The following is a 27182-nucleotide window of genomic DNA, read 5'->3' as shown; positions in this document are numbered from 1 at the left end:
ACCCACCAGGGACCGGAGCCCAGGGGACCCTGCGGGCCGTGGCCACACTCCCAACCATGACGCTCGGCCTCCCACTGGGAGCCGGCCTCACCCCCAAACACGCGGCTGCGTGATGCCAGAAAGGGAGGAGTGGGTTGTGAAAGCTCCAGTAATGAGCGGGAATGGCCATTTTCAAACAACTGAGGGCCCAGGAAACAGGAGCATTTGACTCTGTCTGGGGTCTGGCCACATCAACAGGTATGCTCTCCCCCAGGACCTGGGCACAGCAACCTTCCACACACACACACAAGCCTGCGGTCACTACCCACACCCGCCACGCCCCGTAATTTGAATTCCCTGAGTCTGTGATGTGGCCAAGTGCAGGCACAAAGGAGAGTATTTCTTATGGGAAGAACAAGTCCATGCATCCATGTGTACACACACACACACCATGCACACACAAACCATGTGTACACACACACACACACAAACCATGTACACACACAAAAAACCCATGTACACACACACACACACAAACCATGTGTACACACACACACACACACAGATTTATTTTGCTTAAAAGCAGTTGCTCCTCAGCAGAGTGTCCTCTGGGGTGATTCCCACCTTCCAGGTCAGCTTGAAGACCTGAAGTCCAACCGGAGTGAGGCAGGGCTGTTTCAGGGTCGGGGAAGCTCGGCAACCCTTGCCTTTGACTCTCGTCTGCCTCCTCGGATTGGCCTCCACTTGGGCAGGGTCGTCCCACCCACGGACCATGCTCCCCGTCACGGACTGAGCTGTTGCCCCCAAAACATGCTGGAATCCCCACCCCTAGCGCCCGTGACTGTGATCTCATCTGCAAACAGGGCCTTTGAAGACGATCAGCGTGAGGTCACCCCGGACTTGGGGAAGGGGCTAATCCAATGGCTGGGTCTTCACAGAAGCAAGTGTGGACACAGAGATGAAGAGGCACACAGGGGAAAGAGCATGAGAAGATGAAGACAGACTAGGGGGCGCCCGCACGAGCCCAGGGCTGCCCGAGATGCTGGCACAGCCCCAGCTGGGAGGGAGGCTGGCACGGGCCTGTGCTCGGGGTTCTCAGGAGCCACCTTGCTTCCTGTGGACCGTGGGCCCCTGGCCTCCAGCAGCAAGGGAGAAGGCATTTCCGTTGGTTCAGCCCCCAGTTTGTGGGGCTCTGTCACGGGGGCCCCCCACCCACAGCTTTAGAATGAAGCCCCGGAGCTTTGCGGGCTGTGCCTCCCAAGGGGGGACCTCTGAGTGGCCGTCCAGCCCCAGTGTGCCCATCGAAGTCCTTGCGCTTGCTGGACTGGGCCACTCCCTCATTTCTGCTTGGCTGACGCTTCCTCATCTGCTAGACCCAGTCCACACACCTCACCCTCCCCACAGCTCTCCCTGAGCACCCGTTCTGGCTGCAGTGCCATGGGGCAGCCACCAGGGCACTGGCCACACCTGGCCCTGATCTCTGACCCACAGATCAGCCTCCCTCCAGATGAGGAGCCCCCGTGAGCAGGGACACCGTGTCTTCAATGCCAGCAATAGGTCACCCACTCACAGAATACTCCTTCCGACACCCGCATCTCCAGATTCTAAGGATGGCTAATATTTATTTTTTAATTAATTTATTTTGGTTGTGCTGGGTCTTCGTTGCTGTGAGGGCTTTTTCCTGGTAGCAGTGAGCAGGGGACACCGTCTTGCTGAGATGGAAGGGCTGCTCATCACAGTGGCTTCTCTTGTTGTGGAACACAGGCTCCAGGGCGCCTGGGCTCATCAGTTGTGTCTCCTCGGCTCAGAGTTGGGGCCCAGCAGTTCTGTCTTAGGGACCAGGGATGGAACCCACATCTCCTGCATTGGCAGTGGATTCTTTACCACTGAGCCACCGGGGAAGCCCAAGATAGCTTTTAAACTAGCCACAGGACAGGTAACTAACTGCCTTTTCCCAGCCTTTCATTTTACGTTAATAAGTGAAGTATATATATTCTTCCAGGAAATTTAGATGAAGCAAATGAAAATCAAGGTGGAAAACTGAAGCGTTACCAATTTTTTCTCCCATTAAACTCAGCATCCTTGTTTACTCTTTTTTTTTTAGCAGTGACAGGATGATCACTGATTCTTACAATGCTCCCATAAACTTCGGTAGTTTTCTAAGTACTTGTCTCCATGGATGGAGGCAGAGAACCAAGGTTGAGGTGCTTTCTGATGTCATTTTCCTGGAGAAGGCATAAGCGGGGTTCACTTACCCCAGCACCCCACATGATTTGGCTTCGAGAGAGTTGAGAACGTTCCCAAGAGAGAAAACCTCAGCATATACAGATGTGCCTGGAGGGTATCACGCTAAGTGAAATGAGTCATAGACACTGAGACCCAAAGACTGTGTGACTTCACTTACTCATGGAATCTACAAAACCAAAGCAACGAGCAAACGAAACAAAGCAGAAATAGACTCATAGTTACAGACGACAGTTGTGGTGGCCAGAGGGAGGGGGCTGGGGGATAGATACAACGTGAAGGAGATGAAGAGGTACACACTTCCACCTGTAAGACAAGCTCTAGGATGCAATGCAACATAGAGATTATAGTCAGTAAGACTGAAACACCTTTATACAGTCACAGCTACCATGTGACAAACAGTTGCTGGTCTTCCTCTTGGCGATCATTTCATAATGTATAAAAATACTGAACCACAGTGCGGTACACCCCAAAACATTATCCTATTGCGTGTTACTTATAGCTCAAACTTTTTAAAAGCTGTGTTCCCGGTGGAATAAGGACCCTCTCCCGTCCACCTCCAATCCTCACAATGTTTTCAATCTTCAAGCCAGCAGTCAACTAAGAGTGTAAGAAAGATGGAGCCAGACAGGATTTGCAAAAGTAACCTGTATTCCAGCCAAAATATCTTTAAAAAGAAATCCCTTCTAAAGGGGCGGGGGACAAACTACATAAGACACAATACACTTAAAATATGTATTGAAATTACAAATCAAACTTGTCTATATGATTCCAAAGTACAAAACACGACATTAAAAGGCATTCAAACGGCTCTTTTATACATCACAGTGTGAGTGGCACAAAATGTACTGACATTTCAAAAACACAAACCAAACTTGTTTTGGTTTTTTTGTTTGTTTGCTCTTACCACCACTTGTCAAATACGTAATGTATACATGTGCATGACTCATTCATGCATGTTTTTACACAAGAGTAGAATACACTCACGGTAAAATGAGCACGAGATGAGGGAAAGGTCGGGTACCTACCCCTCCCTGAAGGCTGCTGGAATCTCGGAAGACAGGATTGTGCAAACTAAGGAGGGGTGAGCATGGGCTTGGTGCCCCCAAACAGCAGGCTCTCCGGGTCGGGACGCATCAGTCATTCTGCTTTCATGCACCCCCTTCTTTCCAGCTGGCATTTTTGACAACACCAGTCACAACTCTTCATTTTGTTTACTTTCATAAGGGCTTGGGTTAATGATAAGGAATAAACAAGCTTTGGTATTTTTGAAAGAGACCTTCAGGAAGCTTTATACATGCAAAATGTTTTCCCTTGATGATTTCACTGTGATTTATATATACATAGACAGATATTTATTAATCAACGAGAATCTGAGAAATAGACACAAAAAAAAAAACCCACCCTGGTTCTTTCCAGTACTCTCATTTTTAAAGACAACCAAGGGAAAACACTCTCTTCTAATTTGCAAAATAACTTTTAACTTTTGGAACACAAGTGAGAAAGATAAAATCATCTTGGAGTAATTTCTGCATATTTGATAAGCCCCTTTCCCCAGGTCCTATGTGCTAATCAGGAATTGGTCTGGTTCTTAAACCAGTTTTAAGAAACAGTATGCTGTAAAGAGAACCTGTTCCCCTTTAAAATGATGCCAGAAGGGGTAGACGTCGTTCCTTGCTCCTTAGCTTCTCCCAGGGGTGGAGGGAACACTGATGGGCCAGGGTTTGGGCCTTCAAAGGTTCTCTTTATGCTCAGGTCCTGGGTCGGTCTCTGCTGAGTGACCATCTGCAACGACTTCCCTGAAGGCGCTGGTCCCCGGTGACGATGGCGAAGCTGGGCTGGCCAGGCTACAGGACGCAGGGCGGAGCCAGGCTCAGAGCCCAGGCACAGCCAGTGAAACCTCACTGCACCGTCCGTTCCCAAAGGACTCAGATCACCACACCCTCCGTCGCCCCCACCCAGCCAGGAGCACTCAGCCACGGTCCGTCTAAGTGTTCTTCTTCCCCTCCCCACCCCACCCCCAGAATTAAAGGCCTCTAAATGAATCAACGGACGTGTGCTTCCAGAGGGTCAGTGTGAGTACCACCTATCAAAGGTCATCTTCAATTAAAACCACACCCGCAGTGTCAAACACCCAGGCTTTCCTGGGAGTGACGGCAAGGTCAGAACCCACAACGCGGGCCATCTTCCCATGTCCTGTGTACACCTGACATCACGCCCGGTCCATCCTGCGTCCCCATGAACAACAGGGATGGCATTCCTCGCTGAAAGGAGAGGAGTCAGATGGTGATGCTGCAAGTATACAAAAGGATCTCAAGGCGACCCTGCCAGTGTCTTTCTAGGGAACGGACAGCTTTATTTTTGCTTTTCCTAAATCACACCGAGCACTCTCAGGCAGGCTTGGTGCAAAAACTCAGAGCAAGAAGATGCGACTCAGACTCCGGGTGACCCCAGAATCCCGCTGTGTCCTACCCGGGTCACACCATGTGCAGTGAACTGTCAAGGCTAAAGGCACAGGGCTGGCAGGGGCTCTGCATGTGCACGGTCTACCCGTGGACTCCCCCAGGAGAACAGGCGGCCCAGCCTGCTAGGAATGAAAGGACCTGAGCGCTGGCCCAGGGAAGGCAGCGTTTCCAACGGCTCTGGTCCCCACCCCGAAGGAAGGGGCACTACTGCCTTGACCCCTGGACGTGACGGGCAGCAGCAAGTACAGACAGGATGATCTGGGATGGGAAGGTCTGCCCTGTGGACTGCTGGACACGGGCCGCGAGCCTGCTGTCTTCCATGAGGACTTTAAAGGGCAAATTGCAGCGAGCTCTCAAGCCTGGGCCACCAAGCTCACCTTCAGGCTTCAGGGTGCTGTCGCTGTCTCCAGAAAAGCCATTCCCCACCCCCAGGCCTGACCCTGATGGCAGCACCGCCAGCTACAGAGACTCAGTGCCCAGGCTTCACCCAAGCAGATGGTCCCAGGCATGTTCTTACTGTTAGTGAGTTTTCAAACTGCAATTATATGGAGGCTGTTCTGCACGTAATTTTGACACAGACTGGCTCCCTAAAATGGCTTCAGTTTCAAAAAGAAAATGAATCCTAGAGGGAAAGGGTTATCCTGTTTCTCCTCAGCTGATTAAATGTTAACAAATAAAAGTAATTTCTCTATGAGAAGGTAATCGAGGACCTGAGATGGATCCACAAACGCAGAAGTCAAGGATGCAAAACGCCACCACGCTGTACAAATGTGCCTGACATCAGCAAGCAACAGAGATAAAAGACTTCGTTTTCATTTTACTCTTTCGTGGAATGCTTAATAAGATTGAAAAAGTTCCACCATGATAAATCCACAACATTCGCCTACTACGTTTAGAAGTCCCAAGCTGGATGAAATCAGTGTGCTCTTGAAAAGCCACAGTAAAGTCAACTGTCTGTAAAGAACACATTGCCCAAAGTTAACTTATGGAGCCCGGTATGTGGTATTGATCCGGGCATCCGCCTGCCCTGGTCACAGTCACACACAGCTGTAAAAGACCGAGTGGTAATACCCCCTCAATCAAAACAATTAAGTGAAGCGGAAGATTTTTTTCAGCAGGGGCAAAAGGGAAAGCAGTGGGACTTGGAACTGTGTAAGAGAGATGATTTCTCCAGAATAACTCAGTCATTTCCCAAACCGAACATCCAGAAGCTTGTCCCCCAGCCCCCTGCCAGGAAGCCCTTCCCCCGGACTTCAGGGTCACTATTCGATTGGTTTTGTCTGCTTGAGGGGACTGACGCTGCGGCCCAACCACAGGGATTCTCAACAAAACTATTACCAAGTAAAACATTTGGTTTCTGAAGACATGAAAAAATATTTGCTGATACTTGGGTGAACAGAGAGGAGCCCTGTGAGCCGAGCTGAATCTCTAGAGAGAGGAAAACAAAAGGCGAACCTAGGGTGGAGATGTTCCTTTAAATGCTTCAGTATGTTCAGAGAAACGCAACGATGCAGGAAGCACGCTGATAACAGTATACAGCGCACAGCGATCCAAAAAGTCTGCACGAGCGTCAAGAAAAACAGAAAGAGCACACAAGGTTTCCTAAATCTCCTGTAAAGTGGCCGAGCCAGAAAGGCCGTTTAACCATAACGTCTTAAAACCGCACATCTCAAGAGAAGGCATACAATGGTTTCGATGCACCGTGTTGATTTTTCACTACTCGGTTGGGGGCGCCGGGGGGAAAACGCCTTCTAAAAAGGATTTTACTAAATGCCGTTAGTAACAAAAAGAGTTGTCATAAACAGAGTGCTTTTCTCAAGTCAGAACACTCGGATTCTGTCTGAAGTGAAACGCAATCCTTAAAGGACTTCTCTCAGCCACGAGGAGGCACCAGCTCGAAGCCAGGGAGGAGACAGACTGCCCTCTGCACGAGAAGGTCCCCTCGGCAACATTGCAGGGTCCCGGTCCAGCGGGTCAGGGAGAACGTCGCCGGGGTGGGGGGCGCTCCGCACAGCACCTCCCTCGGCGAGTCTGCAGAGACCCACCCTGTGCGACGCGCGCCCCCCACGCCAGCCTTGCCTCCCCCGGGCCGGGGGTGACCGCACCTGGGGCCTCGGCCGGCAGCCTGGCATCAGTCCCTGGAATCACGGCGTCCTGGCGTGACACTGTGAAGCTCAAGGGGGCACATAAGGCAAGAGAGATGTTTAGTGAGCGGGGGACAGCGGGGTGGGGTGGGGGAACCACGCGTCCCGCCGGCGGGGGTCCTGCTCCAGCATCGCGCCGTCCTCTAAGTTGGCAGAGGGTCGTCGTCACCTTTACTGCACTTGCACTTGCAGCAAAGCACAAACGGCGTGGCCAGGAGCAGGAACGGGGAGGCCACCAGGAGCAGGAGCCCGAATCCAGCGAAGATGCCCACCACCTGCAGGGGGGACGGGGGCGGCGTAAGGGGCTGCCCACAGGCTCCACAGCTTACGGATGGCCACACAACCGCCCGTTCAGCCACCCTTCACCCGCCCATCCATCTACCCACCTATATCCACCCACCTGCCCATCCATCCTTCCACCCACCTATATCCATCCATCTACCCATTCATCCCTCCACCCGCCCATCCATCCACCCATCCATCCCTCCACCTGCCCATCCATCCACCCATCCATCCCTTCTCCTGCCCATCCATCCACCCATCCATCCCTCCACCCGCCCATCCATCCATCCATCCATCCATCCATCCATCCCTCCACCCACCTATATCCACCTATATCCATCCATCCACCCATCCATCCCTCCACCCGCCCATCCATCCACCCACCTATATCCATCCATCCCTCCACCCATCCATCCCTCCACCTGCCCATCCATCCATCCATCCATCCATCCATCCCTCCACCCACCTATACCCATCCATCCCTCCACCCGCCCATCCATCCATCCATCCATCCCTCCACCCACCTATATCCATCCATCCACCCACCTATATCCACCTATATCCATCCATCTATCCATCCATCCCTCCACCCACCTACCCATCCATCCCTCCACCCACCTATATCCATCCATCCATACACCTATATCCACCTATATCCATTCATCTATCCATCCACCCATCCTTCCATCTGCCCATAGTTCTTACCCTTCACTTCCTTCCTTTCATCCTCTCTCTCTTTCCCCCTTTTCTTCTTCCTTGCCCTTTCCCTCCTTTCATCAAAGTAACCAAACATCCATTCAATTATAGATTCAATTAGCCATCAAGCATCCTCTGAGCCCAACACTGTTATTAGGTGCTGCAAACACAGAGGCACATAAGACCTTGGCTCTCAGCTACCACCCACTCTGGTGGAAAGACAGCATGATTATAGCTGATAATACAGTTTACAACAACTGCTATCAGGTTCCAGGTGTAAAGGAAACCCGGAGCCGGACACGTACATGAGCCACGGGCAGGAGAGTGTGCAATGGGAAACGGCTGAGATTATAAGGCTTACGAGGAGATGGGTGGTAAACAGGAATGACGGGGGTAAGGCACTCCAAGTGGGAGAGCAGAAAGGCATACACAGGTGCCTTAGGGAGTGACCACAAACTGTGTGGCATCACCACTTCAGTGGACATGAGTTTGAGCAAACTCCAGGAGATGGTGAAGGACAGGGGAGCCTGGTGTGCTGCAGTCCATGGGGTCGCCAAGAGTCAGACACGACTGAGTGACTGAACAACAAGACCTGTGTTATTCCTGCAGTTTAAAGTCCAACATGTATTGTTACAAATTTTGATCTGATTTAAAACATATGTTTACTCCTAGGGATGAGTACATACCAAAGGAAATAAGCCTCAAGTGTATACATGCTGTCATTCAAATCAGGGAGGGAAGCTGGACAAAGAAGCTGAGAGGTTGCCCCTTACCTGGCTCCCTCCATCAGCTGCTACAGCCGGAATTCGAACTGAAGGTGGAGTTCATCCGCCACCTAGTGTTCAGAGCGATAAATACGCAAACCCCGGGGCTTGTGGTTCTAATTCTGTCTCAGTGCTCATCTCTCTGGGCTTCGTGCTAAGTCACTTCAGTCGTGTCCAACTCTTTGGGACCCCATGGACTGAAGCCCGCCAGGCTCCTCTGTCCATGGAGATTCTCCAGGCAAGAGTACTGGAGTGGGCTGCCATTTCCTCCTCCAGGGGGATCTTCCTGACCCAGGGATCGAACCCATGTCTCTTATGTCTCCTGCCTTGGCAGTCAGGCTCTTTACCACTAGCGCCACCTAGGAAGCAGTTTTCTCAATGATAAAATAAACAAATGAAGTAAAACATCTCTGAGGGTTAGTATCAGCTCTGAAATACGATAATATGCTACAACATCAGAGCGGGGTGAACGAAAGTGTCCCTTGACTTTGATTTTACCTGAAAACTATCACAGGCACATGCACACACCTGCACACACACAGGTGCACACACATACACACACACACATCATATGGTGTTTATAAATTAGACTGTGCTCATACTAAGAATCCATGCTTTCTGACAAGCTGGCTAAGTCCATTGGTGCCAATTGTAAGTTCTAAATTCAGATCACACTCTGATAAAATCACGCACACGGCTATTTCAGAATACATAAAACCCACAGGAAGGCATCGCTGATCTGCAGGGCACCTTGAACAACCTCAGCCACTGGGAACACACTCTCATTCTCCAGGGAGCCAGGGACTCTTGCATCAAAACCAGATCAAAACCCTTGACCAGATGCTCACATCCTTGGTCAATAAGACACCTTCGCTTTCACTCTATCTTGTCTCTTTCTCGGCGTGCCGTTGAACCAGCTAGGTTACCCAATCGTTCCCAATTGGTGATAGTGAAACAAAGCAGGACCCTAAGGTCCTCGCCCCTGCCCTATGTCCTCTGTCTGCCTTTTGTCTATGGAAATACTTTAGCCAAAGAACAAGTTTGATCAGAGAAGTGAGAATACGCAGAAACAAGGAAAACAATCAAAGGAGACCAAATAACAACAGTTTAAGTCATTAAGCAAAGTCAAGGACCTTCAGTTCCTCCTCAGGGGCTAGAGATAATATTCGGAGCCGTGTCCTGTGAGCTGTCTTGTAGACACTGAACCCCCCACCTGGTGGAGGAGTTAATTACGTGATGACCGAAATGCAGTCACGACATGGGCTGCCACAATTCGGACAACTGTCCTCAAGGAGATGGGAACAAAGTAACCCTGGAACTAAAGATTAACTGTACTTAGAACAATCAAGATGACACTGGTCACACCACCGATAACCAACGTGAAGGTGACAGACTGAGCTGACTGTGCTGTTTCTGCATGGAGCCCCCTCCTTCTGTCTATAAGAGCTCTTGTCCTGATTACCAAGGGTGGCGGGAAAGTCAGCTTTTGGACAGGTGTCCAGCCTTCGCCCTCCCACCCTACCCTATTGCCGGCTTCCAAACTAAAGCAAACTTTCTTTCCAACCAACCTGGCCTCTTCATCGGCTTTTGAGCGGCCAGCAGCCAGGACCCACTTCCATTAGAAAAGGAGGAAATGGGTATAGTCAAAAGGAAGTCAGCCAACAGAAAAGAATGAGACAGGAAGCAAATATCTCACAACAAAAATCATCACTTAGTGAGCATCTTATAAACATGTCAGGCAGAAATGACATACCCTGGGGCCAGAGGGTAAAGAGGGAATCATGTGAAACAAGGACCCTTCTCCCCGGACAAACCCTGATTTAAAGGAGCAATTAACCACTCAGACTGTTTCTCAAGGCACCCACTCATCAGAGCAGAGCCCGGTCTGTGTGACCATCACCAGCTCCCAAGCACAGTCCAGAGTCTCTGCCTTCACAAATGTCCAATGTGTTCATATGGGATGAACCAGCTCAGTGGAGTCCGGGAGGTTCTGAGTCCTCTCCCCTAGAGAGAGTTCTTCAACACAACTCCAGGGCTTGGTAGCGGTAAGCGAAGACAAAGAGGTGGTAAAATGATCAGAACACATTACGTTCATTGAGACTGGGTACTGAACGCGGCCTGAGTGTCAGCTGCACCATAGCCTGAATGCTCGGAGGTCAGGTCAGAGGCTGTGTCTGGGGACATGGGGGCTTCTCCCACGTCTCTTCCCAGCTCTCCATGCAATGGTATCACCTTGGCAGCTTGAAACGGCTGTCCCAGGAGAGTTGACACCGCAGAAGAGGCCAAAACTACAATGTAGCCTGCCCCCCGCCCCATGGCCAGCTGATAACAGTTCTCAGGACACTGGCCACGCGTGTGTGTGTTTCAAGGCAGGGGATGGATGAGTTCAGAGGGCCAGCAGCCTGCCTGCTTTACACTGAAGGTGCCGCTGCTCAATTTCACCAGCACTGAGAGGGGCCTGAGATCAGGGGCACATCCTCGTTCAAGTGGCTCCAGAGGTGGCTCAGAGCTGGCACTGAGCATTTGCCCCCAGAAGGTGCTGAGCGATGCGGCCAAGAGGAGTTAGTGGGAGGTGTCCACAGGCTTCTTCCTCAACAATGGTGGAGGCCGGGAAGCCCTGTCCAGGTTTCTGCATTTCTTCGGGGCCTGTTCTCCAAGTGCCTGTTACCAGCGCCGCTCACGACCCCAGAAACACGAGACTCACTCCTGAGAATAAACAGGCATGAGGGCTGGGGTGTGACCACACAGCCCGGCCTTGTTATCAAACAGGGTGACAGTCTCCACCGGTGCTCAGGCACTCCTGGGAAGCTCGCTGTGGCTCCGGCCAGGTGGAGACATGGGAAGGAGAGAAAACAGCTCCTTGTTTGGAAACAGGGTCTTTATGGAGATTGCTGTTGTTGTTCAGTCTGACTCTCTGAGACCCCATGAACTGCAGCACACCAGGCTTTCCTGTTCATCACCGACTCCCAGAGCTGCTCAAACTCATGTCCGTAGAGTCAGTGATGCCATCCAACCATCTCATCTTCTGTCGTCCCCTTCTCCTCCTGCCTTCAATCTTTCCCAGCATCAGAGTCTTTTAAAATGAGTCAGCTCTTCGCATCAGATGGCCAAAGTATTGGGGCTTCAGCATCAGTCGTTCCAATGAATATTCAGGGTTGATTTCCTTTAGGATTGACTGGTTGGATCTCCTTTCTGTCCAGGAGTCTCTAAAGTGATTTTGGAGCCCAAGAAAATAAAATCTATCACTGTTTCCACTTTCTCCCCATCTATTTGCCATGAAGGGAGAGGACCGGATGCCGTGATCTTAGTTTTCTGACTGTTGAGTTTTAAGCCAGCTTTTTCACTCCCCTCTTTCACTTTCATCAAGAGGCTCTTCAGTTCTTTACAGGGAATCGGGTTAAGATGACATTCCCAGGATGGACCCTAATCCATTACAACAGGTGTCTTCACCAAGAGGGACACCTGGACACAGAGACAAGGTGAAGTGCCGGAGGGACACACCTGTGAACCGAGGAGCCAGGGTGACAGGGCCTCACCTGGAGCTGGAAGAGGCAGGGGGACCCTCCTACAGGTTCCAAGGGAGAGAGGCCCTGCCCACACCTCGACTTCAGCCTCCTGGCCTCTAGAACTGCTGGAGAGTCCGTTTCTGTTGTTCAGTGTCTTGTTTCAACGTAGAGGGGGCAGGGGAGCCCTGGAGCTGCACGTGCTGGCCCGGAAGGCACAATAAAATGCAGCTCAAATCCGCTCTCACATAGAGGTCAGCAGACTGGCCCTCGGAACGGATGGAGTTCACAGTCCGTTGTGCTTTGTTTTGCTCTTACAACTTTATGGAGTTGTAACTTACATACCTTCGGAGAAGGCAATGGCAACCCACTCCAGTACTCTTGCCTGGAAAATCCCATGGACGGAGGAGCCCAGTAGGCTGCAGTCCATGGGGTCGCTAAGAGTCAGACACGACTGAGCGACTTCACTTTCACTTTTCCCTTTCATGCACTGGAGAAGGAAATGGCAACCCACTCCAGTACTCTTGCCTGGAGAATCCCAGGGACGGGGGAGCCTGGTGGGCTGCCATCTATGGGGTCGCACAAAGTCAGACACGACTGAAGCGACTTAGCAGCAGCAGCAGCAACTTACATACCTTACATCTCAGCCACTTAATGCCCAATTTATGGGTTTTAGTGCACTCAGAGTCGCCCAACTTGTACCCCAGTCAATGCCACCCCCTGCTTTTTAAAAGCGATTTCCTGGAATGCAGCCACGGGCCTTTGTTGACACACTGTCTGCAGCATCTGCCTCCCTACCAGGCGGAGAGGACAATTGCAAAGCGGGACTGTCTACCTTCGGCCAGCTGGGGGCCTGTCGGCCTTGCCACGGGGTCTGCAGCGGGGATCACAGGAGAAGCACAGTTACAGGAAGTCTGTCTCCGTTCCTAGGAAACCACCTGAGACTCGGCTCCTGCGTCTCCCAGACGGCCTGCCTCGGGGCTGTGCTGAGACGTGCCAAGAACGAGGCTGGAGCCCACAGAGGCTCTTCCCTATCCCAGGAGCTGGTGTGCACTGAGGCTTGCCTACCGGTCCCCTCAGGGGCTTCTCACCATGCCCGCAGCACACCTGAACATCATACCGTGGCCTGCAGTGCCCATGGGGTCCACCCTGATCATCTCTGACCACTGCTACCTCCTCCTGCTCTGTCCACACAGACATCCACACCACACTTCTGCCCTTCAGCCCAACTCTGTCCCCTCTGCCTAGACTGTCCCCCTGTATGAACTGCCCCTCTCTTCCTAGACTATCTCCCTGTATGAACTGTCCCTCCTCTGGCTAGAATGTCCCCTCTGCCCTGTCCCACCTACTCCTACCACCAGCTCCCCATCATTCAGTCCTTGGCCATAGGCACCACCTCCAAGAAGCCTTCCAGGCCGCACCATCTAAAGACCCCTCCCAATCACCCCTCCCCTACAGCTGAATTCAGACCATATGCCGCTCCTGGTTCACTGTCCCTACAAGGAGATGTGCGGCCTTAAGGGAAAGCTCCATCGATCTCCTTCACCAGAGTGTTTCCAACTCTTACAACAGCGCCAGGCACACAGGAGGAAGTAAACATCTGCTGAAAGTATGAATAACTCCCACTGACCGGCTGCACAGACATCACCGCGCGGGGACCTTTCCATCCCTTCCCTCTTATTCTTCCCTGTGACTAACGCGCTCACCCAGGGGCCTCTGTGGGAAGCTCTTCAATAAGAGCCAGCAAGGATGGACCACGCACAGCGGGCCATGACCAAAGCCAGGAGTAGGCAGAAGCAACCGGACGTCTGATGTTGAAGAACCACCACGTGCTAAAATGTGGGGCGTATTCATGTTAGGTAAAGAATCTGCCTGCAATGCAGGAGAACTGGGTTTGATTCCTTGGTCGGGAAGATCCCCTGGAGAAGGAAATGGCAACCCACTCCAGTATTCCTGCCTGGGGAATCCTATGAACAGAGAAGCCTGGAGGGCTACAGTCCATGGGGTCGCAAGAGTTGGACACGACTTAGCGACTAAACCATCACCACCACCATTCATGTCAGGCAGGCCTACCGAAAGCATAATCTCGGTCCAGGAAAAACTCTGGCAGCTACCGCATTTACTAGCTGTTTTTCTATATGAGAGATCTTTGACCAGCTGGCAAGTCTCCTGGAAATGACACAGACAGGTCCTGTTTCTCTCTCTCTCTCTGTGTCTCTGTCCCCGAGATCAAAACTCCAGGCGCGCCGCCTCCTACCTGAGTCCGATGCCAGATGACAGACGCCCTGGAGTGGCCCAGCTTGTTCCTGCAGGGCCCTTTATCATAATGGATCAGGAGGAAGTCGTCCTGCGGAGGGAGAGAAAGAACAGAGGTGGATGGGACGGCAGGCTCCGCTCAGCGCGTCCTGCCTGCTCCCGAGGTTTGCAGCAGTCTGTCATATTCCCTCTCTTTCCTTTCCTAATATTTAGAACTAGAGTTCCTATCTCAGGTATCCGATTGAGAAGAAAGAAAGCCGACTGACTGATTCTGGCTGGCCATCCCACACTTCTCTGCTGAGTGCTCCAGAGTCTTAGTTCAAGTGCGGTGAGAATTCTTTACAGGAAAGAAGAGGCTTATCTTTCTTTTTGAATTAATACAAAGACTAATTAATACAAAAATGAATACAAAAAACTAATTAATACAAAAATACAAAAAATAAGTAATACAAAAATCAATACAAAGACTACACCTTTTCAACAAACGGTAAAGACCGTGTTGTCTATACCTGTGCATTCCCCAGAATAAAAATGTAGAATTATTAAAGAAAGTTATTCCAAATAATGAAGGAGGAAATGGCAACCCACTCCAGTATTCTTGCCTGGAGAATCCCAGGGACAGAGCAGCCTGGTGGGGTGCTGTCTATGGGGTCGCACAGAGTTGGACACGACTGAAGGGACTTAGCAGCAGCAGCAGCGTTCCAAATAAACCTTATTTTTAAACGGAAAAAAAAAATCCACTCAAAACGGGGATGTGAGGGAACACGGACAACAGCAGAGGAAGCGGGTTCACGGGAAGGGGCTGCAGCCAACCCGGCGCCCTGGGCTCCCTCCATCCTCCGCGACCGAAGGCTCACAGGCCACGAGAGGGAGCCCTGCTCCTACTTCGGCCCCCGTCCAAGTCTGGCTCCGGCTCCAGGAATCCGCGCTGATGCAGGGCTTCTGAAGAAGTAGGTCAGAGGCTGGGCCACTCCGGGAGCCGCCAGCAGCCCCCGGGCTGAGCTTTCTTCCCCGGAGGCCCTGCCTTCCCGGCTTCCTGCCGCCCTGGCAGAATTACTCCCAGATGAGATGACTTCCGGTGTGTACGGTCCATCCTCGGCCTCTAGCGCCAGCCTTCTCACCCGGAAAGTGCTTCTTCTCCACTCAGACCAGAAAACGTTCTCATGGCTCAAGAGCTGGCTGGAGACCAGTCCTCCATCCACAGTTCCCCCGACTGTCTAGAACGGAGGCGACTCCCTTCCGACGTGGCCGAAACGTCCTGCCCACCCCTCCCCACCACACCCCCACCTCCACCTCCAATCCCCTGGGAGTCTTCACCAGACCGGCAGGGGCTCCTGGAGTCGCGCCCCTGAAGCAACAACGTCAGCCTTGTAACTACCTTGCCAGCTCGGAGCTTGGCACCTAGACCTCAGCAAACAGGAACCGAGGTGCAGGAGGGCGTTTTCTGTACAAACCCCTCTGCTCCTCCATTAACAGGAGGGGCTGTTTTCTCTCCTGTCACCCACAAGGAGAACCAGCTCAGCAAGCAGCACAGAAGGGAGGCGCACGCTGTTTCTTCATGTAACCGAGACTGCAAACAGAGCCTCTTTCTGAGAGAAGAGCAAAGAAGCCCGGTCCAGCGTGTCTTGAGATAGGAAGCCATTCCTCTTGGAGCTGGGCAGAGCTGGTCACAGTGGTGTCCCTTAGCATCCCCACGGGTGGCACGGCCCGGGAGCCCTCCTCTGGTCCTGGGAACCGCTGGCATCTGGTCTGATGACCTCATAGGTCAGCCTCCTGGAGTCTGAATGGGCACTGGAGTAGCAGGAAATTCTGGTTTTGAGGGGTGGTAGTGAGATGCCTTCCAGGGAGGTGGGCGGCCCCAGACTGCCCCCTCTCACCTCACCCAGCCCCTCAGCTGTCCAGGAGAACACGGGCGGAGATGAACATACGGCTCGGCCGGCCGGGGATGTCTTCTCAAAGCCGTTTCTGATGACTTGTGTCCACTGCGCACTTTCTCTTCCTTGAACTCCTCGTTCTATTTTTTTTCACTCACATACCACGGAGGTTAACTTTTCATCCGGGGTCTCACTTTGCCAGGCTGTTCTTCACAAAGTCTTGCTCTGGAGGCTCTCGGATACCCTTTGGATTTGTCTACTGAAACACAAGGCGAACTATGCTGTCTTGCCCAGCTGCGAAGTCTTCAGGGATCTCCTCCAGCAAAGCTGCACAAACCCTGTTGCTCGTTACAGTCACCAGGAGCCCTTGGGGGCCGCAGCTCCTGACTCAGGGTCCAGGGTGGGCCCGGGTTACAGACGCCCTGTGTGACCTTCATCAACCCGCCGTGGACCAGCACTTGGGGGCCATGAGCCCCTGTGATGGAGGTCAACCTCCATCTCGGCCCAGAGACCCCGGTCACGGCCCCCACCTTGGCCAGGCCCAGGCCACGTACAGCTCACGTCCTTCCTCACCACATCCTGTTCTCTGGAGGCCCGCCTCCCACACTCTGCCCTCTGCCTGGTCAGTGAACTCTCCACCAGCTATGCCCACACCTTTGACGTCCCTGGACCCAGGGACCGCCCCCCACCCCTGGAGGGGCTGCCGGAGATCCCACACGCACCGTCTTACGGCACCGCCCACAGGGACCTAGTGCTACCGGGGGCTTCTTAACTGGGGGGTCACCAGCTCCTCGGGGTCATGAACTCTGCTGGCCTCAACATGGCAGTCCCCCCCTCCATGCAGAGCGGAGCTGTTGACACTCATGGCACGTTTCCTGAATGAAATGAAAGCTTTCCCCCAGACAAAAGCGCTGGAAGATGCTTTCACAATGGAACAGTGATTTCATCAGTGACCTTAAGTTCCTGGATGAAGGCCTGGGGAATAACCACCGCAGGGCCTGCCAGGAACCCAGGTGGATGGTGAGCGTGAACGTTTCCTTCACATTGTTGAGAGGAGCCGTAACAAGCTCCCAGGTGGACGCAGAAACAATGGAGCTGGCGACAGAGCTCAGGCAGCCAGATGCTCAGAGATGAATGAATGAACTCACAGCAGCCCCACCACGGAAGGCCTGAGACTCCCTGTCCCACTCTGAGTCAGGTCTGCCTGACGGAAGCCAGTCTAACCCACACGGTGGGGTCTGGAGTCTGAAAGACCCGAGAATGGACGCTGGGTCTGTTCCTCACTCCTTCGGGGCTTTGGGAAAGGATCGCTAACCTTCGTAGGCTTCTCAAAAACAGGAAATGATCATTCCACCTCTCACGCCGGAATCTGATGCCTGATGATCTACGGGGGAGCTGATGCAATAATCATAGAGTACACGATAAATGTAATGCCCTTGAATCATCCCCAAACCATCCACCCTACCACCACAGTGCATGGAAAAACTGTCTTCCACGAAACTGGTCCCTGGAGCCAAAAAGGTTGGGGATGGCTGGATGAAGTAACAGAGGTATGCAGAGCAAAGCACAGAGGCTGCATATGACCATCACTTCATACATAGTAACTATTCACTCGCCCCCAAAAGGAAGAAAGAGAGTGGGTCCCCCCCACTGTAAGCAGTGACTGTGGGGCCAGCAGAGCAGCAGACGAGCAGGTGTGGTCCAGGGCCTCCCCTGTGAGGCCTGGGGGCCGGGCCCGGCTGGGTGGGCAGGTGAGGACCAGGATGGAAGGCAGCGCTGGAAGATGAAGGGTAACTTCATGAGGCGCAGGGGTGCTCAGGAGCTGGTGCAGGGAAGGAAAATTCCCCGGGAGAGACGGGAGACCTGCCAGCCCTGTCTCCACTCCGGACGCACTGTTGCTTCCAGACCTGGTTCACACACTTACTTTGAGTCACGGCTACTGTCCTTGACTGACCGCCCCAGAGCAGACTCCCTGTCCTTCAGGGTCTGCGTTCTGTGGCCACAGGGTCACTAGGCAGCAGCTGCTCACCTATAGAGAAAAACAGGACACTCCTGGCCCCGAAGATGGCAGCTTTCAAGGAGGAAATTGCTGCCTTGGTCCCTGGGAGCCTGGAAACAATGGGGCCTCTTGCTGGCAGGAACTGTGCTTTAGAACTGAGTCAGACGGACACACGGACGGACAGACAGGGTTTCTCTCCGGAAACCAGAGCAGAAAGAGAACAGCTTTGGGCTCAAAGGAGATAGGTCGAGGGGATGTCAAGGTCGCAGGAGAGGTCACAGCAAAGCTATGGTCTCTCTGGAAGTCAGGCTCTGTGTCTGCCCACGTCTAATACTTTCCCCCAGAATCCACTGGGAGATTTGATAACGTGTAGTTAAAACTGATGTTTCACTTCCTTTCCCTTTTAGGAAAAGTTGATAAGGAATGGGAAATTGCAGAACAGAGAGTAGATAATATAAATTAATGGTGAGCTTTCAAAAAAAAAATACAGTGAAGTGTAAAATTATATATCATATATTTACATAATATAGAGAGACTATGTATGATATATAGAGAGTATATATAGAATTACATAATATAGAAGACTATGTGCTAAGTCGCTTCAGTCGTGTCTGACTCTTTGCAACCCCATGGACTGTAGCCTGCCAGGCTCCTTTGTCCATACGATTCTCCAGGCCAAAATACCAGAGTTGGTTGCCATGTCTTCCTCCAGGGGATCTTTCCGATATATAGAAAGACTACGTATAGACTGAAAAGTGTTAGTCGCTAAGTTGTGTCTGGCTCTTTGTAACCCCAAGGACTGTAAGCCTTTCAGGCTCCTCTGTCCATGGAATTCTCCAGGGAAGAATGCTGGAGTGGGTATCCATTCCCTTCTCCAGGGAATCTTCCTGACCCAGGGATTGAACCCAGTTCTTCTGCATTGCAGGCAGATTCTCCACAACTGAGCCATTAAGGAAGCCCCATATACATATATATATATGATACATAGAGAAACCATATACATATAGACTTTGAAGACCATAAGGACTTGGTAATGCTTCAGATATCATTCTAAATATCCCCTTCCCATTGCATAAAGTCAGTGAACAAACCTATTATTGGTTTTAAGTTAAAGAAAATTAACCTTGCCAAAGTGATTTATTAAACTTGCTTAGGAAAGGAAAAGGAAACCTCCAGGGCAGAAAGATGGCAATATACTCCCCAGATTTGTTCAGCTACACAAAGATCTCCTATACATTTAGTGATTTAAAGTTAACAAAGGGACAACAGGCTTTTTGAAAGAAAAAACCAGAAAGAAGCAATCTGTGTAATATTTTTATAGGTGGCCTTTGAATTACAGACCTGTTAGCTTATTCAAGCATCCATCTCAAACAGACATTTATTTTCTCCTTGACAATCTCTAGGCCTGTCCATCTTGGGACAGGCAAACTTTCAAAGTTCTCCCACTTTGCACACTGTTAAGAATTCTTTCTCCTTCACCTCTGCGGTCTGAGTTGACCCTTCTCTGCAAGGATATATAAAGCTAAATCACCTGCGATAACCTCTCAATAGGAGACTCACCCAGACATGGTGCTCTGACTGCAGACAGTCAGGATGAGAAGCAGCAGCTGTCAGACAGGTGAGCTCCCATTAAGGTAAACACAGGGCCATTCTGATCTCCTTTTATTCTAATTAAATCTTAATACTATTATGGGATGGGCTGGCTCCATCCCAGACACACCTTTGCTGTAAAGGACAAATAAATATAAAGCCATCCCTTTATCACATATGGCTCAATAGGCTTTGACTGTCACCAACTACAATGATTTTAATAGATGATTAGTTCTATTTGATCGTAGGTGGCTCAGACGGTAAAGGATCTGCCTGCAATGCGGGAGACCTGGGTTCGATCCTTGGGTCAGGAAGATCTCCTGGAGGAGGGAATAGAAACCCACTCCAGTATTCTGGCGTGGAGAATCCCATTCTCCAGAAGCCATAGTCCATGCAGTCACAAAGAGTCAGACGTGACTAAGCCACTAACACACTTTAGAAACAGCTGTACAAATAAACTCTTATAAAATTGGAGTCATAATGTCATCATGTTGGCAAGATGCCCACTCCTGATACAGATGAGAAAGTAAACAGGAAGCTCGAAAGAAGTACGGTCTGACTTAGGCCCGAGAGCTCCAGAAAAGGCAGGGATTTGAGATCAGGTGGACCCGGCGCCCCTGGCAGGATCTCCCTGTGTGACAGACAGCACAAGGTACACCTGGGAGAAGGTGGCCACATGAGGCCAGACAGCCAAGGGTCTGTACGTTCCTCGGCCCTGCAGGAGACACGACTGTTACTGAAGCAACTGCTCCGTCCCCGACATCCGAGGCCCTCTCATCCTTGCTCTTCCAGGAGTGGTCCCTGTGATGGATTGCTTGTGTTCCCCCCCACCTAAAACTCCTATGGGGAAGCCCTAATACCCAGTGTGATGGGATTTGGAAGTGGGGCCTCTGGAAGGTGATCAGGTTCAGATGAGGTCATGAGGCTGCAACCCTCATGATGGAATTTGTGTCCTTGGAGGAACAGGCAAGGGTCCAGAGGGTCCTCTCTCCACCAGGTGAGGCCACAGCAAGAAGGCGGCTGCCTGCACACCAGGAAGAGGGTCCCGAACCCAAGCCCGCTGGCACTCAGACGTCCAGCCCCCACAACCGAGAGATCAGCATCCAGTTTCAGCTCCCTGGTGGCGGGGATGATTTGGTTTCAGCAGCCTGAGCTAAGACAGCCCCACAGTCGGAAACCTAAGATGCTGAGATCTACCCACTCCCTGAAAACCCAGGCCGAAGCCCACTCTGCACTCTTGGAGCTCCTGCACCAACTCCCACCTTCTGATACCACTGCATCACATGAGCTCATATTTTCACAGGCACAGAATAAACACCTGATGGCATGACTTCCGTGGCCCAGGAGGGTCCCCTTAGTCACTGTGCAGTGGCTGGGCCACGCCTCCCACTCAGTCTGCCCCTTGAAGACCCCCACCACCCAACTGGTACTCACATCCAGGGACTCGAGGCAGTACCAGCAGAAGGCGTGTTTGCAGTTCTTACACATCATCTGGGCGCAGCCTTCGTCCCGCTCAATGTAGACCTTGCACTTGGGACAGCGCTTGATGGGTGCGTCGTCCTCGTCCAGCTTGAAAGTGGAGCTGAAGCGGGAGAGACCCCGTCAGGCTGTGCTCGGAGGCTCCAGGGTGACTGCTGGCAGGGGCCGCCCCGGAATCACGAGCTCAACTAGAGGGGCTGAGGTTGTGTGTGTGCTCAGTCGTGTCCGACCCTCTGCGACCCCAGGGACTGTCGCCCACCAGGCCCCTCTGTCCACGGGATTTCCCAAACAAGAATACTGGAGTGGGTTGTTATGAGGTCACTTGCTATTAAGTGAAATAAGTCAAAACCAAAGAATCTCAAACTCTGGAAAATAATCACCAAAAAAAAAAACTGAATCAGCAACTGTGGGGGAAAAAAATGAGCAAGGTCAGCATAGATCTAAATTTAGATGTGTACAGACAAACCAAAGAAAAGGGCAGAGGCTTAGAAGGGCAGAGTCTTAGAAGGGAGGTCTCTGAGTGATGAGATTATGGTCAAATTTTATGTCCTTATTCATATATTTGTATACTTTCCAAAAGGTTGATAATACATGGTATGCTCTTTGTTATTATCAAGGAAAAAAAATGTTAAAAACACACACATGCTAATCACTTACTTAGATCTACTTGGCATCTGTACAAAACTATTTTCCTGAGAGGTCTGGGCAGGCCACAGGGGTGAGCATGGACGGACTGAAGCCTGAGTCCAAATGCAGCTCTTCTGCACACGGCCTGGGTGGCAACCTCTCTGAGCCCCAGCTTCTGGTTGGTGTGAGTGTGGCAGACGGGATTATGCATGAAGGGCACTGGGCAGGGCAAGCCTGTGTGAAGTGCCCAGTAAGTGGCAGCGAGGGTTCTATGCTGCTCACAAAATGACAACCTAGGTATCTTTCTAGGTTTAACTGTAGAAGGACGCCCAGCCCATGCTGTTAAATTTTATGTCAGCTGACAATGCACAGAGTCATCTGAAGAAGTGGCTCAAACTCACCGATTATGGGGTGAATTTGCTATATTGTATGAACCCACGGCATTTACCAAGGGAAACATGATTCTCCACAGAACTGAGCAGATTGTGCAGAATCTAAAGCATTCATGAGTAGAGATTCACTGAAATTGAGAGCAAATTCTGGCACTTTGAACGCATTCTGACTGTAGGACCTTCCACATAGTGGAAGCATCATAGTGACTCTAAGGGTTAAATATGTTATCACTTCACATGATTATCTGAGGACCGGTGAGCTTCCAAACAATTACACATGTTTCCCTGGTGGCGTAGCAGTAAAGCATCTGCCTGCAACACAGGAGACCACCTGCAATGCAGGAGATGTAGGTTTGATCCCTGAGTCGGGAAGATCCCCTGAAAAAGGAAATGGCAACCCACTCTGGGATTCTTGCCTAGGAAATCCCATGGACAGAGGAGCCTGGCAGGATACAGTCCACGGGGTCGCAAAAGAGTCGGACGCAGTGACTACACCACCACCACCAACAAACGATTATACCCTTGGGGTCTTCCTAAGCTCGAGACTCTTGCACTGTGAGGCATGCACCAGTTTAACAGGTTCTGTTTCACTCATTAGTACAAGGTGACCAGGAAAGACACGCTGGAAGGTACCTGCTCTCCCCGGGAAGGAAGGTGATGGGCGTGGTCTCCGGGCAACCCTGGCCGGGGTGCCAGCTGGCTTTGCAGGCAGAGCAGAACTCCGTGTCACAGGCTTTGCACTGGACCAGCTGGGGGGTATGCAGCCCCATCTCCTGGAGCTGGCACACTGCCTGGCAAGTAGACGCCGGGCACCAAGTCCGACAGGGGTCCAGGAGCACCTCTGACACAAAGAGAAAAAACGGGCGAGTCAGAGTCTGCAGGACCAGGGAACTGGCGGGGCTTAGGACAGACGGACACATCAGTGCACAGCTTCTCATATTTAAGGGAGAAAAGAAAATCAAGGTCAGACATAACATGCCTTTCAGGATCTGGGACCCACCTGAGTGCCCCTCCTCCCTCCAGCCACTCCCCTGTCCCCAGCCCACTCTCGTGGAGGGAGAGCAAACCCCCAAGTACCCCCAGAGTCCTCAAGGCTCTGGAGCCCCATCCTGGAAACCCCATGCGCAGTCCAGCCAGCGCCTCCTGCCCCCACCTGCCTGCCCTGATACACAGTGTTGCCACAGCAGTCCATTTGAAGGCTCACGGCCTCGGGTGGGGGGTGCTGTGGGCACTCCAAAATGTTGCGTAAGGATGGAAAGATAAGACGAAAAGGAGATGGCTGGCTCTTCTTCTCATCAAAGGGCGCATCCGCCTACAACGGTTTCCATCCCAAATTCACATCAAAGCCCTGAGCTAAGCACTGTGTGAAATTCATTCTTCGACAGCCGGTTTTCCCTCTGAAGTGGAGCCTGATTTAATGAAATTAGTGAGAAAGCTGATTTTGAAAAACAGGACCCTGTGACACTCGCATGCCTTCACATCTGCGTCCACATCTCACATTTCTTTAAATAAAGGGTCCTGAGCTGCACCCCCCCACCACCACCACAGTGAGCCTGATGACGGGTCTCATGGGCCCTCTGTCCAGTGTGACTGGACTCTCAGTGCTGGACGGCAGGAGGGAGCACCCAACTGGAACCCACATGGATGCTGATGCCAGGCCAAAAGGCGATGAGGCCAAAGGATTACAGGGTGTTTGCAAAGGCCTCCAAGTCAGCCAATGATTCGCAAGCTGTTCCCAGGGTCACTCTTGAGAAGGAACGGACTGTATTTCGCTGTGAACCTAGAAGCAATGAAAGACTCTTCTCGGCTATTTGACTGGCCAATGCCAGAGTGGGCCAGTTCACCCACATCAAAGATGGAATGTGTAGACACTGGGACCCTCAGCAGGCTGAGCTGTCACGGGCTGCAGGCGGGCTGGGCTGCCCCTCAACAGGCATGTGTTTGCCACGTTCCCTGAACTGGAAGCCAGATTCAGCCCTCAAGTTCCTGTTGGGTACCAACAGACTGAAAACCACCTTATCATCTGATTCTGACAGCGAGTATTTCAGTCTTTAAGGGCCACGAGGTCTCCATCCAACTACTCAGCTCTACTTCGGGGGCACAAAGGCAGCTGTGTTGATCTGTAAAGGAGTGTTTCAATAAAACTTTATTTACAACGCCAAGCCAGGGGCCGGGCAGATTTGGCCCACCAGCCATGGTTGGCTGACTCCTACCCTAACTATTTTACAAAGGTGAATTAATCAATAGCACCTAGGGGCTTCCCAGGTGGCTCAGTGGGTAAAGAATCTGCCTGCAATGCAGGAGATACAGGCAGATGCAAGTTTGATCCCTGAGTCAGCAAGAGCCCCCAGAGGAGGGCATGGCAACCCACTCCAGTATTCTTGCCTGGAGAATCCCATGGACAGGGGAGCCTGGTGGGCTATGGTCCCTAGGGTTGCAAAGAGTCGGATACGACTGAAGCGACTGAGCCCAATCAATAGCACAAAAACTATCAAAGCAGTAGGTCCAGCAGAAGGAACTCTGGCATCCAGGAAAATGTGATACTTTCTCATTGATGTTCATGTTAATAAGGTAAAATCTTCCTGAAGCCTCAGTGGTGAGTGAATGTGTAAAACGAGGTCTTGTCATGAGCTGAGTGTTTGCTTTTCTAAGACTGTTTCTGGCTGTCAGATCCGAGGAGGTGGTTTTGTGGGGAAGATGCCCGCGTGTGGGGACAGCGGTCTGCGGGTTCCCGGGCTGAGGGGGCAGGAGAAAGAAGGACGGAGGGATGAACGGTGGCCTGGGGCACAGCGGGGAGGCGGGAGGAAACGCCAAAGGCTGCTCCCCCAGAGTGCTGTGCCTTTTACCTGGCAGCCCTCCCCCGCCCACATATGGATTTCGCTACCAGCAGTTCAGGCTCCGATCTGGGTGAGCCTAGACCTGCCTCACCTACATCATGGGGCCCCCCTACAGGCACAGCCCCCAGAGGACGGCACCGCAGGATGTGGGTGCTCAGCCTGCAAAGATGGCAGGACGCGTGCAGATAAGCTACATCCTCCGCTGGGTTGGCTTCCTGGCTGACTTGACAGAGTGTTCAGTGCAGGTCCACCTGAGCCCCAAAGGGGACACCACTGCCCAGTTCAGGTCCTTCCAGTCCCCACGGTGCCCTCTTCCTGCTCTCAGCAGCCTGTGCCATGAGGAGGGGACCGGCTTTCCCAAGGTCTCTTCCTGCCTCTCGCCGCTGGGCAGCATCTCCCGGTCACTCCTCTCAGCGCCGCACATGTAGCCCTGATTATAGGATGCAGCGCGCAGCAGAGGAGACCTAGTTAGGGTTTCCATGGTAACCACTCGCATCGTGTGACTTGTGTCCTCTTGGAGCTGTGAGAGGGCACTGCCCATCCCCATGGGAGAGACTCCCTACAGCAGACAGAGAGCAAACACTGAGCTGAGCTGCCAGCTCAGAACCCTTCACCCTTAGTGCTGCCAGCACCCCCTTCCCGGGAGCACAGCCCGGCTCCGCTCTCGGATGTCTATGAAAACACTACAAGATCCCTCTGCTGCCAGAGTCTGCCCGCTGGGTGTGCACGATGGGACACGACCAGTAGGAGAATCCACACTGGGCACCAGCACAGCTTTTCTTTCCAGGATGTCTTTATGCATACATATCAATGTCTGTCTGCCTATCTACCTATTTATCTATGCATTTATATATATTTATATATACTATATATAAATATATTTATATATACTATATATGCCATATATATACTATCACATCTATATACTATACATTAGATACACTATAGCCAATATGTCATAAATATACACATTGTATCTAGTATGTATACATGCACATATTTGTACATAATACATTTTCAAACAAAGCAAGAAGTGTATTTTCTGGCACAAGATAAAGAAACAAATCTTAGCTCCCCTCTCCCCGAGACAGATACATAAATAGAAATAAACTAAGTCCCTAACAGCCCTACTCATCAAAAAGCGCAAGACTCTGGTAAAAGGTGTTCTTTCTTAAACACAGTTGTCCTTTGAGAAACATGCTGTGCAGGGCAGGGTGTCCTCCGTCCCTTCTCATACCGCTCCAGCTCCCACTGCCCCGGAAATGTAAACAAACACTGCAGCACGGCGCGGTCCGTGTCCAAAGAGGAACTCGTGCGTAACGCCATGGGGCATGTGAGCAAGTGATGGACCTCCCCAGGAAGCCTGAGGCTCCCAGCTTTGGGGGCCTCACAGCTGGCAGACGGAGTGCTCAGAAGAGTCCTCCTCCCAGAACCTCCCTCCCGGTGTCCTGCTCCCCAAGGACCCTGGCTGGAAGACTGGGGATGCTCCGGTTAAAATAAAGCTCTGATATGAGACGTGCAAATGGAGAGAGTATTGGAACTGTGACCCTAGCACTTTTCAGTAACTAAATGTTATCGGGAGGTGATGTAGACTGTCACTTTTCTAGCAGTCACCATTCTCATTTGAAGGTGACTTCGAAAGGAGAGCAAATTGAAAACTGCTTCACTGATCCCATCTAGAATTTCCTCAGGTCAATTCAATTCAGTCACTCAGCCGTGTCCAACTCTTTGCAATACCATTGACTGTACCACGCCAGGCCTCCCTGTCCATCACCAACTCCCAGAGTTTACTCAGACTCATGTCTGTTGAGTTGGTGATGCCATCCAACCATCTCATCCTCTGTCATCCCCCTCTCCTCCTGCCTTCAATCTTTCCCTAATGCTCTTCACATCAGGTGGCCAAAGTATTGGAGTTTCAGCTTCAACATCAGTCCTTCCAATGAATATTCAGGACTGATTTCCTTTAGGATGGACTGGCTGGATGTCCTTGCCATCCAAGAGACTCTCAAGAGTCTTCTCCAACACCACAGTTCAAAAGCATCAATTCTTCT

At 51.6% G+C, this 27182-nt stretch overlaps 1 protein-coding gene across 50 annotated transcripts in view; it reads right to left on the bottom strand.

Moving 5' to 3' along the window:
• Window positions 1-27182, bottom strand: part of RNF144A (ring finger protein 144A) — a 206231-nt gene that overhangs the window by 77456 nt on the left and 101593 nt on the right. For 44 of the 50 annotated variants that reach the window (XM_081597080.1, XM_081597095.1, XM_081597075.1 and 41 more), the window contains 4 exons: window positions 22928-23135; window positions 21231-21378; window positions 14335-14424; window positions 2857-7107 (listed from right to left, as the gene is read on the bottom strand). In XM_081597080.1, coding sequence (XP_081453206.1) covers window positions 6976-7107; window positions 14335-14424; window positions 21231-21378; window positions 22928-23135 — 578 coding nt within the window. In that variant the 3' untranslated portion in view covers window positions 2857-6975. Of the gene's footprint in view, window positions 1-2856; window positions 7108-14334; window positions 14425-21230; window positions 21379-22927; window positions 23136-27182 lie in introns of those variants that run through there. The other 6 variants (XM_081597064.1, XM_081597065.1, XM_081597097.1 and 3 more) reach the window with 1 other exon arrangement.

Source organism: Giraffa tippelskirchi, chromosome 4, assembly GCF_054371585.1.
Source record: "Giraffa tippelskirchi isolate mGirTip1 chromosome 4, T2T-mGirTip1v1.2.pri, whole genome shotgun sequence".
Lineage (NCBI taxonomy): Eukaryota > Metazoa > Chordata > Mammalia > Artiodactyla > Giraffidae > Giraffa > Giraffa tippelskirchi.
This window is presented reverse-complemented; position numbering and strand designations above follow the sequence as displayed.